Source organism: Mastomys coucha, unplaced genomic scaffold, assembly GCF_008632895.1.
Source record: "Mastomys coucha isolate ucsf_1 unplaced genomic scaffold, UCSF_Mcou_1 pScaffold15, whole genome shotgun sequence".
Classification (NCBI taxonomy): domain Eukaryota; kingdom Metazoa; phylum Chordata; class Mammalia; order Rodentia; family Muridae; genus Mastomys; species Mastomys coucha.
This window is the reverse complement of record NW_022196897.1, coordinates 134,078,368-134,093,586: the sequence shown is the minus strand read 5'-3', so window position 1 is coordinate 134,093,586 and position 15,219 is coordinate 134,078,368. Positions and strand designations below refer to the sequence as shown.

At 41.0% G+C, this 15,219-nt stretch overlaps 2 protein-coding genes and 1 long non-coding RNA gene across 3 annotated transcripts in view; 1 reads left to right on the top strand and 2 right to left on the bottom strand.

Moving 5' to 3' along the window:
- LOC116092421 overlaps positions 1-2,723 on the top strand; it is a 4,942-nt gene extending 2,219 nt beyond the window's left edge. Inside the window, exons 2-3 of the long non-coding RNA XR_004119261.1 lie at positions 147-391; positions 1,203-2,723. This is a non-coding gene — a long non-coding RNA (uncharacterized LOC116092421). The remainder of the gene's footprint in view (positions 1-146; positions 392-1,202) is intronic.
- On the bottom strand, positions 30-7,088 carry Cst8 (cystatin 8). Its single transcript, XM_031373685.1, has 4 exons — positions 6,972-7,088; positions 5,455-5,782; positions 909-1,022; positions 30-200 (listed from the first exon to the last, which is right to left on the bottom strand). The coding sequence occupies exons 2-4, from the start codon at positions 5,683-5,685 to the stop codon at positions 117-119; spliced, it is 429 nt and encodes a 142-aa protein (XP_031229545.1). The 5' UTR covers positions 5,686-5,782; positions 6,972-7,088; the 3' UTR covers positions 30-116.
- Positions 7,089-12,508: 5,420 nt separating this feature from the next.
- Positions 12,509-15,219, bottom strand: part of LOC116092419 (cystatin-12-like) — a 6,406-nt gene continuing 3,695 nt past the window's right edge. Inside the window, exon 3 of the mRNA XM_031373684.1 lies at positions 12,509-12,704. Coding sequence (XP_031229544.1) covers positions 12,624-12,704 — 81 coding nt within the window. The 3' untranslated portion in view covers positions 12,509-12,623. The remainder of the gene's footprint in view (positions 12,705-15,219) is intronic.

Sequence of the window (15,219 nt, the reverse complement as noted above, 5' to 3'; positions counted from 1 at the left end):
AAAAGGTGAGAGGCCACACATGAGGAAAGTGTGTTGGTGACAGACTTGAACCAGATGTTGCTCTTTATTACAGAAAAAAGCAGAGCCAGAAGTGGGAGGAGGGCTCCAAGACACCCTTAGACATCTTTACATTCTTTGCTCAACAGGTTGAACTCGCCATTCCAGGGAAGTGCTCCTACCAGAAAGCTGCATTTCACTTTCTGAAAAAGACAACAGGAAAGAACGTCAGTAGCATGTCAAAAGGAAAGGACCTGCCCTGTAACAGATATCAGCAGCAGTCTAAGAACACGCTAGAAGACATGACATCAACTGTCCCTAAAAGTCCAAGGAGCCCAGTAGGAAATATAAAAGCAAAATCACAATCTGTGAACAATAGTAAATGACAGAGCTGGTATGTGAAATGACATCAGGACATGCTCCGGGCTGACATACTGGTCCTAGTGAGCACCTACTACTGTCTGGATGTGATAAGCTTTTTAAAACTTGAGTATTCGGGGAAAGCTTGAGATGCTTATTTGGTCTAGATATTGTGTAATCTCCAGTGTTTGGAATAGGCCTGCTGTAGATGAATAGTATCTAAGTGAAGATGATTGTCCACCGACAGGCTTCCTTCACACCTGCACAGCATGAATGATTCACCTCATCAGCTGGACAAAGTAGTCTCAGTCCAAGAGGACAGACTTTCAGAGAACATATTTCAATAGTTTCCCTTGCATCAAAAGTCGAGAGTTGATGGGAGCCTTGGGGTTGGGTGTGACCTTGATGATCCAGCGTCTTCTACTCGGAAGCTGGCAAGGTGGACCTTCTGGGACTCCATGTGGGGAACAATCCAGAGAGTCTGTGCACCCTAAGATTTCCCAACTAACTTGAAGCTTTGATAACCCTAGATGGGACTTGTAGTCACTTACCTTTTCCAGTTTGGAGTATTTTTGTGGGATGCAGTTTTCAGTATTGTTTAAAGGTTTTTTGCAATTGCTGCGGACGATCTGAACATCAATGTGGTATTCCATGAGGTTTGTGATCTGTCAATAAACAATGGGGCAATTTGGATTAAAAATCTTTTGGATTGACTCCTAGGTTTGTTATCTGTCAATAAACAATGGGGCAATTTGGATTAAAAATCTTTTGGATTGACTCCTAAGTGCTTTGGGAAACATACAAGTCCTTCTCTTTCTCATCTCTTTACTTCTCTCTCTCCACAGACACATGGTCGGGGCAAAAGGACAGTGCCATTGCTGAATTCCATTGTTGCTGGGACCAATTATATAATGCCACTTGGAGTGAAACACTGCTAAAAGCCTCTTGAAAGCAGATCCTTCTAATGTCATCTCCTGTTCCAGAGTCTAGAGCACAAGTTCCTAACCTCAGGGTCACCACCCATTTGAGGGTTAACTTACCCTTTCACAAGGTTTGCTTAAGACTATCAGAAAACACCAATATTTTCATTACAATTCATAACAGCAAAATTATTGTTATGAAGTAGCAATAAACTTAATTTTATGGTTGCAGGTCACCACAACATGAGGAATTGTATTAAAGGGTCGCAGCATTAGGAAGGTTGAGAACTGCTGGTCTAGAGTATGCCTCATGACCCAAAGAAGGTCAAGGCAGAAAGGGAAAGACGGTTCCTAGAACCATCAGCTTCCTTGAGTCCTGATGAGGTCAGCCCCCCAGCATGCTGGGCCCAAGTCCTTTTCCCAGGTGCTCTGAGAATTTCCCGAGTATGGAACCTCCCTGGACCAAATCCCTCACTCCAGCTCAGAACAATGTCCTTAGTGTGGAGAAGTGGTGGGAGAGGTAATGGGTTTAATGAAAGAAATGGATATCTACTCATTTATTAGTGTTCAAATTCACCAAAGACTCTTCCTGATGTTCACTTAAACCTCTGTGTTTGGTTTGAGAGGACTATAGCAGATATCTGGATCTTTATCAGGTCTTTCTACAAACCTCTATAGGGTTGAATTTTATTTTTTGCTGTGCTTTAAAGTTTAGCAAAGGTGACTCTGGCCTGTATTAGAGGAAAGAACCTGGACACAGATATCATCACCAGCAGAGCTACACATTGGGTTTGGGAGTTAGTAGTAGACTTAGAGAAAGCTCAGAATACTATGGAATGGATTGTACTATTCATGCAATCCTTATCCAAAACTCTGAAATCATAAATACTCCAAAATATGAAACTTCTAAAGAATCAACATGAGGAGGCCATGAGTAGAAAATTTCACATGTGACTTTATGCCACAGGTTTTTGTCAAGATACAAATACACCCTCTAAATATTTATTTTATATCCATAGATTAGCACAGCTGATAGCCTGGGTCAGGGACATTTCCATTTACAGCGACTGAGAGCTAACACAGAGACCCATACTAATCAACATGCTGAGAATAAGTGTTTCTTCAGTGCTCAGCCCTAAACAGGACGTCTACATTACCCCTACAAAAGCTTAGAGAATGTCAAGGAAAACACAGAAAAAATGTAGGAGCCAGGGGATAGGGAGCAGTGGGGTGAAGTGTTATTTTCTGGATGTGACAGTCACAGCCATTGTGCCCATGAACTCATAGCACTAGTAGCTGCCAGCACTAGTAGGTCCATACCAATACAAGGGTACATCCATCCATTTCCATCATGAAGAGGAAGAGCTCATACAGCCCCACCCCTCCCTGGAGAGCTATGGACAGTTAATGGCTAATGGGCTAAATAAATCATATTCTTCAGTGGTATAGCCTCTGCTAAGTTGTCTTTGCTCCAATAGCTCCCCATCTTTGTTTATGCAGTGGGACTCAAAAACAAAAAGAGATGAAGATAGGAAGGGTACTGAAGGAGAGGCAAAAATGATAATGGAGGATACAATCAAAGTATGTTATACATACATATATATGAGGTTGTAAAATAATAAACAGAAGAAAATAATGCAGGCTTAGTAAAAATAGTGTGCAATTGCCCTCAGGCTATGTATATGAGATGTACATGTAACATTAAGGCATTTTGTTTTAGATTTGGAAACTACTTCCAAAATATCTTCTTATGTGTGGACAAATATTATAAAATCCAAATGACCTGAAATTCATCTGGTCCCCAGCGTTTTGGGTAGGAGCTCCTCAATCTGTATGGCTTTTGCCAACTCTCATCATGCTGGCTCTGCTGGCCTCAAGTTTTAAAAGTCTCTACAGAGAGGGGAGAACTCAGAGAATCCTCAGTCCTCAGTAAGCATGTCACTCCCTTTTTATTATTCAAGGGCATAAAAGGCACAGGGGGGAACACTACTTCATTGCTGGTGGGAATGCAAGCTGGTACAACCACTCTGGAAATCAGTTTGGCGGTTCCTCCAAAAATTGGACATAGTTCTACCAGAGGGCCCAGCTATACCACTCCTGGGCATATTCGCAGATGCTCCAACATGTAAAAAGGACACATGCTCCACCATGTTCATAGCAGCCCTATTTATAATACCCAGAAACTGGAAACAACCCGTATGTCCCTCATGAAGATGCTTGCTTCAACCACCAACACAACAACCATAATAACAACTACAGAGAAAGAAAAAGAACCTTGAAACTCAAATTTAATCACCAGGATCTTAAGTGCTTCCTAACTTAATACATGAGTGTTCCTACAATAAATTAAATATCTTGATCTTCTCTTAAAGCCAAGCATGGCATTGTGCCATGCTGGAAGCCTCACCAAAGGAATCTAGAGTGCCTGGCTGCACTTTCCACCCTCGCATCCCTGATCCTTCCTGCTTTCCTCTCAAAGCAGATGCTATCAGTATTGTTCCCAAATACTGTGCCAGGATCCTGTGGTTATTGCCTGGGACTTCCTGTTTCTAGCAGAGACCAAGGGCTCCTGTAGCAGCTCTCAGCCATGGACAGAACAGAACCGGTAGATAAATAACCCGACCACCCACATGGTGACCCACCTCTGAGTGCACTCTGTATGTCTTCCCAAGGTCAGGAAGACCGATTCTATCAGTCTCGTTAACTCACCCTTGTGTCAACCACCTTCTACCGCCCTGTCTCCTTTCTGCTCTACCTTTCCAGTGCCTCCTGGATGGCCTGCAAAATACACTTGCCCTTGAATCCTACCAAGGTTCTCTGCTTCTGGAGAAGCCCACCTCCCAACAGCTTCCCCTACACCATTAACCCTTGCTCTGATTTCAGGCCATATCTTCAAGGTCACTTCCGAAAGTGACAGCTCTTCCCAATACCATGTACTGACATCATCTGGAAGTGTTGAACACTTACTGAATCCTAGACTCCACTCAAAGACTTTCATTTTATTATATTTGGTCTGTTCATGAGGGCATTTACACATTCTATGGGGAAAAGCATTGTCTAGGGTCAGGCAGTGGTGGCGCACACCTTTAATCCCAGCACTTGGGAGGCAGAGGCAGGTGGATTTCTGAGTTTGAGGCCAGCCTGGTCTACAGAGTGAGTTCTAGGACAGCCAGGGCTATACAGAGAAACCTTGTCTAGAAAAAAAAAAAAAAGCATTGTCTAAGAAGAGTTCCCCTGACATGCTGCTCTCCTGTGCTGTACTACAACACAGAATGAGAGATTTTCCTTTCAGTCGGACTTCTGGCTCCAGAAAGACTGTGATGAATGTTGGCCATTTCACCATTTCACCTACTGTAGCTAAGATAAAAATGGCTTCTGAGAAAAGTACTACTAATAAATATATGTGCTACCTATGCATCAGTGAAAGTGAAGCAGAGGCTATAAAAGATGGGTTGTGGACTACGACCAGCCAGTAAAAGGTGGTCAGCATCACGTCCTGGAAATACAATGTTAATGAGATGTTTTCCTGAGGTAGAGAGGGCATGAATTCTGGCAACAGTGACCTAGTTGTTGAAAACCTCTTCAATTCAGTCACACCATCAACTGTGGCTGCTATTTTTAATTCTTGAATGACAACACTGGAGAAGCCTTCTGTTAAACAGAGCAATAAACACTGCTGGAATCTCCGGGAAGCACTGTGCCCACTGGATTTCATGTACACAGTGCTCCCTTGAGCCGGGCAGTGCATGGCTTTGTGAAATGAGACACACCTTAATGATAAAACCAGAATCAGCAGCTAAAAGCACATCCCATTCTTGAAATGGAGCTGATTTCAGTTTCTAGAACCCATATTGGTGGCTCTCAACTGCCTTAATTCTAGATTCAGGGAATCCAATGTCCTCTTCTGGTCTGAACACTCAACTTCCTCCCTCCCTGCCCCCCCAGGACACACATCCATGTACATAATTAAGAATAAATTTAAAAAGTAAAAGTAAAGAACACAGGACAGGCAAATATGAGTACAGCATGCATAAGAAGTACATGTGTGTATACTGCTTTTGTCACAGTGGGTTTGCGCACACTGAGTCACACATTTAGGATTATACTGTCACCTTTTGTCTCATCTGTCTACTTTCACAACCTGTGTAAACATGCTGCATGAATAGAACTTTCTTACCTGAAGCTTGGCATGGAGTATCTTGTCCACAAGGAAAACATATTTGTCATCTCTTTCCTTGTTGTATTCTTTCATGGCAAACCAAACACACTGCTTCACATTGGCATTGGAAATATTAATGGATCCAAAGTAGCTCTGTGACTTCACTTCATTCTTGGACTGATCCACACCAACTACCATGGCCACTGGAATGATGAAGAAGATCAAGGAGAGCCACAAGGGTTTCATCATGGTCCCTCAGTCAAAAGGTACAAGAGCTGTCCTCCACGTCTCCTTGGGGCTTGAGCTGCAGCGGAGTAGCTGCTGCTGCCTCTGTAGGCCTGTCAAACTAAATAACACAGAGAAAAGCTCTCTGAAGAGTATGTGTAGGTTCAAAGGGATAACAACTCAGAAGGTTAAGACACTTGCTTTTGAACCTGAAGACTTGAATTCAATACCTGCTACCCAAGTGTTGGAAGAAGAAAAGCAACTCCTGCAAGCTGTCCTCTGACATCCACAAGCATGCTTTGACATGTATAATGTACACACACAGCCCACATCCTCATACAAAAGATACACAAGAACTTATTTGTGTGTGTGTGTGTGTGTGTTTTAAAAGGTATGTCTTTATTGTGCATGTATTTAGTGCGTGCGCACACGCTCTGTGTGTATGTCCATGGAGCGCTGGCGGGAGTCGGTTCTCTCCTCTGACCTGTGGATTCCGAGAATCCAACTTGTGTTTTTAAACTTGGCGCTGTGCGCCTTTACCTACAGAGCCATCTCTTCCGGCCTTTTGGGGGGAAGCTCTTTCAAGCCCAAGGTCCTGGGCCTGCTAATGCTAGGACAACACAAGAACTTATATTTACTTAGAAACACCAAGAGGAAAAGGTGTTCCTTAAGATCACATTCAAGGAGAATGAGAAAAATGTTTAAAGTCAAAATGAGACTTTTGAAATGAAGCTGTAGCTGCAAGAATCAGTAATGAAGGTGGCATCAGTCCAAGGTTAAATACACATTAGTGGGTAGCTGTCCTTGCACGTTTATCTTCTGGGGAAGGTTGAATGGCTTTTACACAAGATTATGGTCCTTGGAGAGTCTTTGAGAACTGCTTTTGTTCCAAGGCACATAGAACAAGGTCAGTATCAGCATCAGAGCCTCTAGCTTTATGTTTCATTTATAAGTCTGGTTAAAGAACAACAGAATGACTCCATTTGATTCTGATACATTTTGCAGTTCAAGGATCTTACAACCACCCACCTTCTCAGTTTCAGCATAGTTAGGTTCAAGACAAAACTCTTTGGGACCCACCTTCTCCTTGTCTAAAAACACCATATCAATAGCACCCCCAACTAAAGAGGCTCTACCACAGGCATTTGCCTCTTGCCTCTCATTCTGGGTACGATCCATTCATCTAGAGAAACATCCCTCTAGGAAGACCCAGGTGTGTTTTCACATGGCCCATTCCTGTTACTATCTACTCTATCCTGTAAATTGGAACTATATAATATGTGGTGTACACCAGTGTTTACTGGTCCTACCTTTCAGTGACTCTCCAACCTGCTTCTCCTGCTGAGCTCCTTCCTTACTCTGGTCACACCAGCTTGTGGTTCTTCTGGGTCTCCAGCACTCTCAGCTCACACTTATGCCCTGGTCCAGACACTTATGCAAGTCCTGACCTTGAAGCCCAGGCTCAACAGGGAGACAACGCTTTGTGATGCAATATACCATATATGACCCTGCCTAATAGCAGCACCCTTCATCTTCAGGCCTCTAGCCTTTGGCTCCAAGCTGTTCAGAGGGCTGTCAAGCACCTTACACTTAGGGAATTCATGTGCCTACTTGTGTCTACTCACTCTATCAAACACCTGTCTCCTGGGTTCCTGTGCTTAGGCCATCAGCTTCTCCCTCTACTGTTCTACCAGAGCTGAGCCCAAGAGGGCAAAGGCAGGCTATACATGTGTGACATTGTAGATATACAAAATTCATGTCTAGTAAATTCCAGGGGGTGATTATTCACCACCAGCTGCAAAGATTAATAGTATTTTGACCATGGAGTATAGATAGTTTGTAAAACACTGGAGTATATACACTAGACTCTAAATACTCTATCACTGGGTTATTGGTGACTTCCCATTCTCTGCTGTGGCCAACAATAATGTAGAGAATGCTTCTTTAGTGTCTGTGAGAAACCATGCAAAGAACTAGGTAGGGAAATGTTTATAACAGCTGCAGAGAAATATATGTTTACTATTCATTGCCAAGCCTCAAGCCACTAAGAATGTATTCATGGTTTTTTTAATGTTACTCCATATGAAAAAACAAATGTAGGGCTGGACAACTCTCAAAAGTTAAGAGTACTTGATGCTCTTCTTGAAGATACAGGTTAAATTCCCAGCACCTACATGGTAACTCACAACTGTAACAAGAATCCCAGGGGATCTGACACTATCTTTGGATTTTCTCAGGCACCAAACACACAGGTAGTACAGAGACATACATGCAGGTAAAAGACTCAAACACATAAAATAATAAAATTAATACATCTTTTTTTTTTTTTGGCTTTTCAAGACAGGGTTTCTCTGTGTACCCCTGGCTGTCCTGGAACTCACTCTGTAGACCAGGCTGGCCTCAAACTCAGAAATCTGCCTGCCTCTGTCTCCCAAGTGCTGGGATTAAAGGTGTGGGCCACCACTGCCCTGCAAATTAACACATTTTTAAATAATCAAAGAACTTGGGGGAATCTTGGTGTGTCAGGATTCATTATTTTACCAGTAAAATCAGAGGACCTACCTGCAAATAGAGTCAGAAAATGAGTGGTTTTTATATTTCACCAGTGGTGCCAATGTACTGCCAACTTGAGAACTGATAAAGTGTACCTTATATGCATCTAACTTTTGAGGGTCTTGATATGTGACCAAAACCCTGCAGACATGAGCACAGCCAGATCACATTTTGAGTAGGGAGATAGTGAGTTGTGTCAATCCTCAGACTCTTAACTTCAGCTTACTCATACTTTCTCTTTGTCTAGAACAGTTACTGACTTGATTTCTTCTAAGTTGTTTGTATTATTCCCAAGGATAGGCATGTTTTTCACAGCATGCCTTCTGCTGCTAATGTCCCAATCATTTAAGCCATTTTCTGAGTGTAGTCTTTGTTTTTTATAAATTAATGTCAGGAGCCCATGGAAGAGTTAACCCATGATAGAATAATTGATGTTTCACTTTAAATATGCACAGTAAGTCTGTTGTCTAGAATACTTTCCATCTTATTAATTTATCCACCTTACTAACTTTTGTCAGTATTTCCCATTAGAACTTTAATTTTTCAAAAAAATAATATTTAATTTATTTTTTTAAATATTTCATCATGCATACTCTGTATTTTGATATTATCCACCTCCTTCAACTCCCCTGGACCCCATCAATTCATCTCCTTCCCAACTTCATGCCATTTTATATCATCATCATCATCATTTTATGTGGGAAACTTTATCTACCTCATTCTTTGTAGCTCTTATCTTTTGTGGCATTTTTTAATCTGTCTTCATAACTTAAAACAATAACTCTTTGATTTCTTTCACATTTAAATAACAAGATTATCAAATACACTCTCAGTATACTTTGAGATTGTAAAGTGGTAAATTATTTTGGAAAGTAACTTGAAAAAATACTTAAAACATTTAAAATCATCCAGGCTTTCAATATTTGTTTCAACAATGCCAATTCAAGTCGTGAAGCATAAAAATTTACTTTGAAAGACATTCAATACAGCCTTGCATCCAACAATAGAAGCCTGGAAACCATTATTTCTACACACAAATTATCTATTTTCCTTTGTGGCAAGAGCAGCTATAATCTAGAGTCCAGATTATACTCTAAATTCTAGACATTCAGCAAAATTCTAGAGCACAATATACTTGTTTACTCCTGTGTTCATATTTGGCCCAGAATCACTGCTCTCTAGATATATACTTCCTTCCTTCAGGCCCTCTTTGTATCTTTGACTTCTGTTCATCCTACAGATCCATTTTATATCTTTTAGTCACAACTCTCCATTTTCTGCCCCCTCCCCTACTACACATGTGTCTTGGTTTCTTTTCTATTGTTATGACAAAAACTATAACCAAGACAATTGATTAAAGAAAGCATTTAATTTGGGGGCTCATGGTTCCAGAAGGATAGATTGCAGGAAATCATCATAGCTGGAAGTTTGGCAGTAGGATGGTGGGCATAACACTGGAGCAGTAACTGAGAGCTTACAACATCTGATCCACAAATAGGAGGCAGAGAGAGGGAACAAAAGAGAGTGGGAGAGAGTGATACTATTGTGTGAGAGAGATAGAGAGAGGGGAGAGAGAGACAGAGAAGGAGAGAGAAAGAGAGAGAAGGAGAGAGAGAGAGAGATGAGCTTTTAAAGCCTATGGGAGCCATCTCATTCAAACCACCACAATAGGGTAACTATCATCTCATTACCTTTTCTTAGTGTGGTTGTCCTTCAGTCTATCCGTGTTGTGACAAATTGTACAATCTCTTTCTAAGGCTGAATACTATTCCTTTATGTACATGTACAACATTTTCTTGATCAATTGACTCATTCATAGGCATTTAAATTATTTCATTACTCATTACTCATTCAGCTATTATGAGTAATGTTTCAATGAGGAAGGAAGTACAAAATCTTCACTAGGTAGTGATTTTATCTCCTTTGTGCACATCCAGAGAAGTGACTTCGGTTTCAAAGTTCCTAATGATGTTTAAAATAAAGCTACTATACAATTGAAGCTGTTTCTTATGCAGCTGTAGCTTACTTTGTTTCTTTACTCTTAGGAAACATATCTTCAATTTTTTAATTTCTATCATTTTTAACTCTCCTTTGAGGATTACTCTATTTTTTATGTGATGAAGAAGGATAGTGGCAGTGTTTATGTTCTTCATTTTTATTCCTAGCTTTATTGAGATATTGTTGATAGATAACAATAATATACTTTTAGAGTGAAGATATTTTGATGTAATCTTACATCATTAAATATTTACTACAATAAAATAGTTATAGTATATATCAGCCCACATAATTCCTTTTTCTTGTACTAAAAACACTTCAAATTTACTCTGTAAGTGGATTTCAACTAGTGAATAAATTATTATAATATAACCATCCTGAAAATTTGTGCTCTTTGAACAATGTATCCCACCTTGTGATCTATGTTACTACAGACTGCTACTCCTCTCTCAGTGTGGATTTGAGTTTTCATTAAATTCCATCTATGAGTTAGATCTTGACGTATTTGCCTTTATATGTCTCTTTTATCTCTTTAGGATCCATCCACCCAGTCATAAATGGCAGTATTTTCTTTTTACATGACTAAAGAACATTTCATTATACATGGCACATAATCCCTTAACCATTCATCTGTCATGAACACTTAGGTTGTTCCCATATCTTGGCTACTAGAAACAGTGTTGCTATGATTGTGGGAATGCAGATGGCCTTTGAACATAATGGTTTCATTACAAAGCTACTAATTTGAGTTCATCAGAAGACTAAGGAGACACACATAGCATTACAAGCCCGAGCAATGAGATCTGAGCATTAACTCAGTGAAGTTGACAAGATGATCTTTTTTTTTTTTTCTTAATATGAGGGCTAGAATCAGTCAAATGGAGACCACAGGCAAAACACTCCTTGCAATTAATTTGTTTTCTAGAATTCTTTGGAGAGCTATCTTACAACTTTAGCTGTAAAAGCCAAACAACTAATGTATTATGTGCTGGGGACACAGAATCTACTTTGTGTTTGTTTGGTTGGTTGGTTGGTTTTTGATTTTTGTCCTTTTGTTTTTACTGTATTTAGAGACAGATATTTGATTTAATCTCTCAGAGAAATGTAAAATGAACCAAGGAGGATTTTGTGTGTATCAAAGCAAAATGTAATATGCATATCATGAAAACTAAGCAGGTGAGGAAGTGAAATGGGAGGTATGGAAATGTTCCTGCCTAAGAACAATGCTGATCAGAATGGGCATTGGAGCCATGGACAAGAGCTCTACCTTTCAAGTCTTAGAGTTCTCACAAGATTCCAGCTGTGCTGTCCACATAGCTGTAACATAGTAATAGAAGCCAGATGTTGAGATGTTCTAAATGCTATACACAGGTCAAAGGGCCCAAGCCAGCCATTGTTGTACATTCAAAGAGTTGCACAGAGATGCTTTTAATAACTTTGTCCCATGAGCACTATGGCAAACTCACAGAAATAGGAAGACCCAGAAAGGATTGATTCTTCAACATAGATTAGTGAAATTGAAATTCCAGCGACCCAAGATAGAAAAGACCACCCAGCCTTCCATTCTGAACATTCTTCTAGACAATATTGCCATTGCCTTCCCTTCTCTGTAGTGTTCTGCCCTCCCACTTGTCAATCTTTTGTCCTTCCAAGGTTATTCCCAGAATCTGAGGATGTAGATTGAGTGTTCCTCAGCCTAAAGGTAAAACTGTGCCTCTCTTGGGGCAGTGAATGGTGCTGACAGCCAAAAAGCCCATACTGGGATTTGGGTGGGAAACATGGGCTTCAGCGAATAAGTAAGAACACTGAGAATAAACTATTAGGAAAACGTTCTTGTCAGCAGCCGTCGGGGTCCACAGGGGTAGAATCTCTGTCGCTGTAGTTCCAATCACACACACACATGCATACACACATACACGTATGCAAACACACATGCACACACACACGCCTGAGTCTGTCTCCCGTCCTCTGCAGACGGGTCATCCACTATGATCCAGGTGGCTGCTCCCTAGAAGAATGTTCTGCCCTTCTTTTGAACGTGTGTATGAGGGATATGGAGAAATTGTAGAATGAATGAATGAGTGAGTGAACTACATACAAACACGAAATGATGGGAAAGTTAATGAATGAAAATTGGAAATAAACAGTGAACTACTTCACAGAGTCTATTCAATACTCTGCACTTCACATAGGGTGATAATTGTGATTATAGAATCTCCATTGCTTATCAGTGAGTGTGGCATCAAGGGCAAACAGTCAACCCAGAAAACTCTAAGCACTATTTAGGGACTCAGGATGTTTTGTAAGATGACTTTAATTGTTCTGGTACCAAAGAGATCCTAGAATATAAACAGTCATCCTCAAGAGGCAAGGGGCCTTTAGCGGTAGGCACAGAAAGACTCCTGCCCCACTTAAATCTGCGCACAGGTGCTGTTCAAGACGGTGAACTTAGTAATCCATACTACAGTCTCGAGAATATAAGTACAGCGTACCTGAAAGAAAAAGAAGTTACAAAGCATAAATTGGAAAAATGCAATGCATTAAAGCCATCTAGATAATAAAAACTAAGTTAAAAAAAAAGAAAAGTTAAAATACAGTAACCTATAACAAGATTCATGAAGCACAAAGCTCTATGAGAACAATAACATAAGATGCAGCAACTCCCTGTCCTGAGCCCAGGATCTCCTGAAAAACACCTTGCTAGGGCTGTCATTCATGTCGACACATTCTGTCCTCACCACTTCCCTGCCTCACATGGTGATGGGCAAACTTCTACCTCTTCCCAGGGTCCCAAAAGCCAGGGGACTGCTTGAGAAATTATCTGTTTAGGAACTTCCCAGCAGAACAGCAAGAACCATCCTTGACCACCATGAGCTAAAGGGGAAGCCTAAGCAAGCAGACAGACAAAACAGTTCTCATTCCCCAAAAAGCAAACAATGGAAGACTGGTGACTAAAAGGAGAACATGAGCCTCTGATTTTCCTGAACCTCAAATGTCTCTCTCTGAAGGCTTAACGCTGGAACGACAGGGAAGGTTCCATCACATTCAGAGGCCACGTGTGTGCCTACAGGTTGTCTGTGGCCAGGAAGCTGGGATTTGAGCAGAGGACTGCCCCAGCATTGGGAGATAGGCTCTGTCTGCTTAAGATGCTCCTTTCTATGAACATAGTGGAGCATGTGTCCTTATTACATGTTGGAGAATCTCTGGGTATATTCCCAGGAGTGATATAGCTGGGTCCTCTGGTAGAACTATGTCCAATTTCTGGAGGAACCGCCAAACTGATTTCCAGAGTGGTTATACCAGATTGGAATCCCACCAGCAATGAAGAAGTGTTCCTCTTTCTCCACAACCTCGCCAGCATCTGCTGTCACCTGAGATTTTTTATCCTAGCCATTCTGATTGGTGTGAGGTGGAATGTCAGGGTTGTTTTGATTTGCATTTCCCTGATGACTAAGGATGTTGAACATTTCTTTAGGTGCTTCACAGCCATTCAGTATTCATCAGTTGAGAATTCTTTGTTTAGCTCTGTACCCCATTTTTTAATAGGGTTATTTGGTTCTCTAACTTCTTGAGTTCTTTGTATATATTGGATATAAGCCCTCTATTAGATATAGGATTGGTAAAGATCTTTTCCCAATTTGTTGGTTGCCGGTTTGTCCTATTGACAGTGTCTTTTGCGTTACAGAAGCTTTGCAATTTTATTAGGTCCTATTTGTCAATTCTTGATCTTAGAACATAAGCTATTGGTGTTCTGTTCAGGAAATATTCCCCTGTGCCTATGTGCTTGAGGCTCTTCCCCACTTTCTTTTCTATTAGTTTCAGTGTGTCATATTTTATGTGGAGATCATTGATCCACTTGGACTTGAGCTTTGTACAAGGAGATAAGAATGGATCGATTTGCATTCTTCTACATGCTAACTGCCAGTTGAGCCAGCACCATTGTTGAAAATGTTGTCTTTTTTCCACTGGATGCTTTTAGCACCTTTGTCAAAGATTAAGTGGCCATAGGTTTGTGGGTTCATTTCTGGGTCTTCAATTCTGTTCACAGCAGCCTTATATATAATAGCCAGAAACTGGAAATAACTCAGATGTCCCTCAACAGAGGAATGGATACAGAAAATGTGGTACATCTACACAATGGAGTACTACTTAGCTATTAAAAACAATGAATTTATGAAATTCTTGGGGAAATGGATGGAACTGGAGAATATCATCCATAATGAGGTAACCCAATCACAAAAGAACACACATAGTATGTATTCTCTGATAAGTGGATATTAGCCCATAAGTTCAGAATACACAAAGTACAATCCACAAACCACAAGAAATTCAAGAAGGAAGACCAAAGTGTGGATACTTCATTCCTTCTTAAAAGGGGGAACAAAATACCCATGGAAGGAGTTGTAGAGACTAACTATGGAGCAGAGACTGAAAGAAGGACAATCCAGAGACTCCTCCACCTGGCAATCCTTCTCATATTCACTCAGCAAATCCAGACACTATTGTTGATGCCAGCAAATGCTGGATGACAGGAGCCTGATATAGCTGTCTCCTGAGAGGCTCTGACAGTGTCCGACTAGTACAGAAGTAGAGGCTCACAGCTATCCATTGGACTGAGTACAGGGTCCCTGATGAAGGAGCTAGAGAAAGGACACAAGGAGCTGAAGGGTTTGCAGCCCCTTAGGACAAACAACAATATGAACTAAGTAGCACCCTCAGAGCTCCCAGGGACTAAACCACCAACCAAAGAGTACACATGGTGGGACTAATGGCTGAGCCAGCTGCATATGTATAGCAGAGGATGGCCAAGTCAGTCATCAATGGGAGGAGAGGCCCTTGGCCCTGTGAAGGCTCTATGCCCCAGTATAGGGGAATGCCAGGGCCAGTAAGCAGGAGGGGTGGGGTGTTGTGCAGGGAGAGGGGGGAGAGAACAGGGGTTTGTTTTAGTTTTTGTTTTTGTTTACTTTATTTTATTTTATTTTATTATTTTTTCCTTTTTTTTTTTTT

Coding starts and splice junctions, on each gene's coding strand:
- Cst8 (XM_031373685.1), bottom strand. CDS start 5,685: ATGATGAAACCCTTGTGGCTCTCCTTGATCTTCTTCATCATTCCAGTG. Junction 1,023..5,454: donor TACTCCATGCCAAGCTTCAG/GTAAGAAAGTTC, acceptor GTTTATTGACAG/ATCACAAACCTCATGGAATA. Junction 201..908: donor AATACTCCAAACTGGAAAAG/GTAAGTGACTAC, acceptor TGTCTTTTTCAG/AAAGTGAAATGCAGCTTTCT.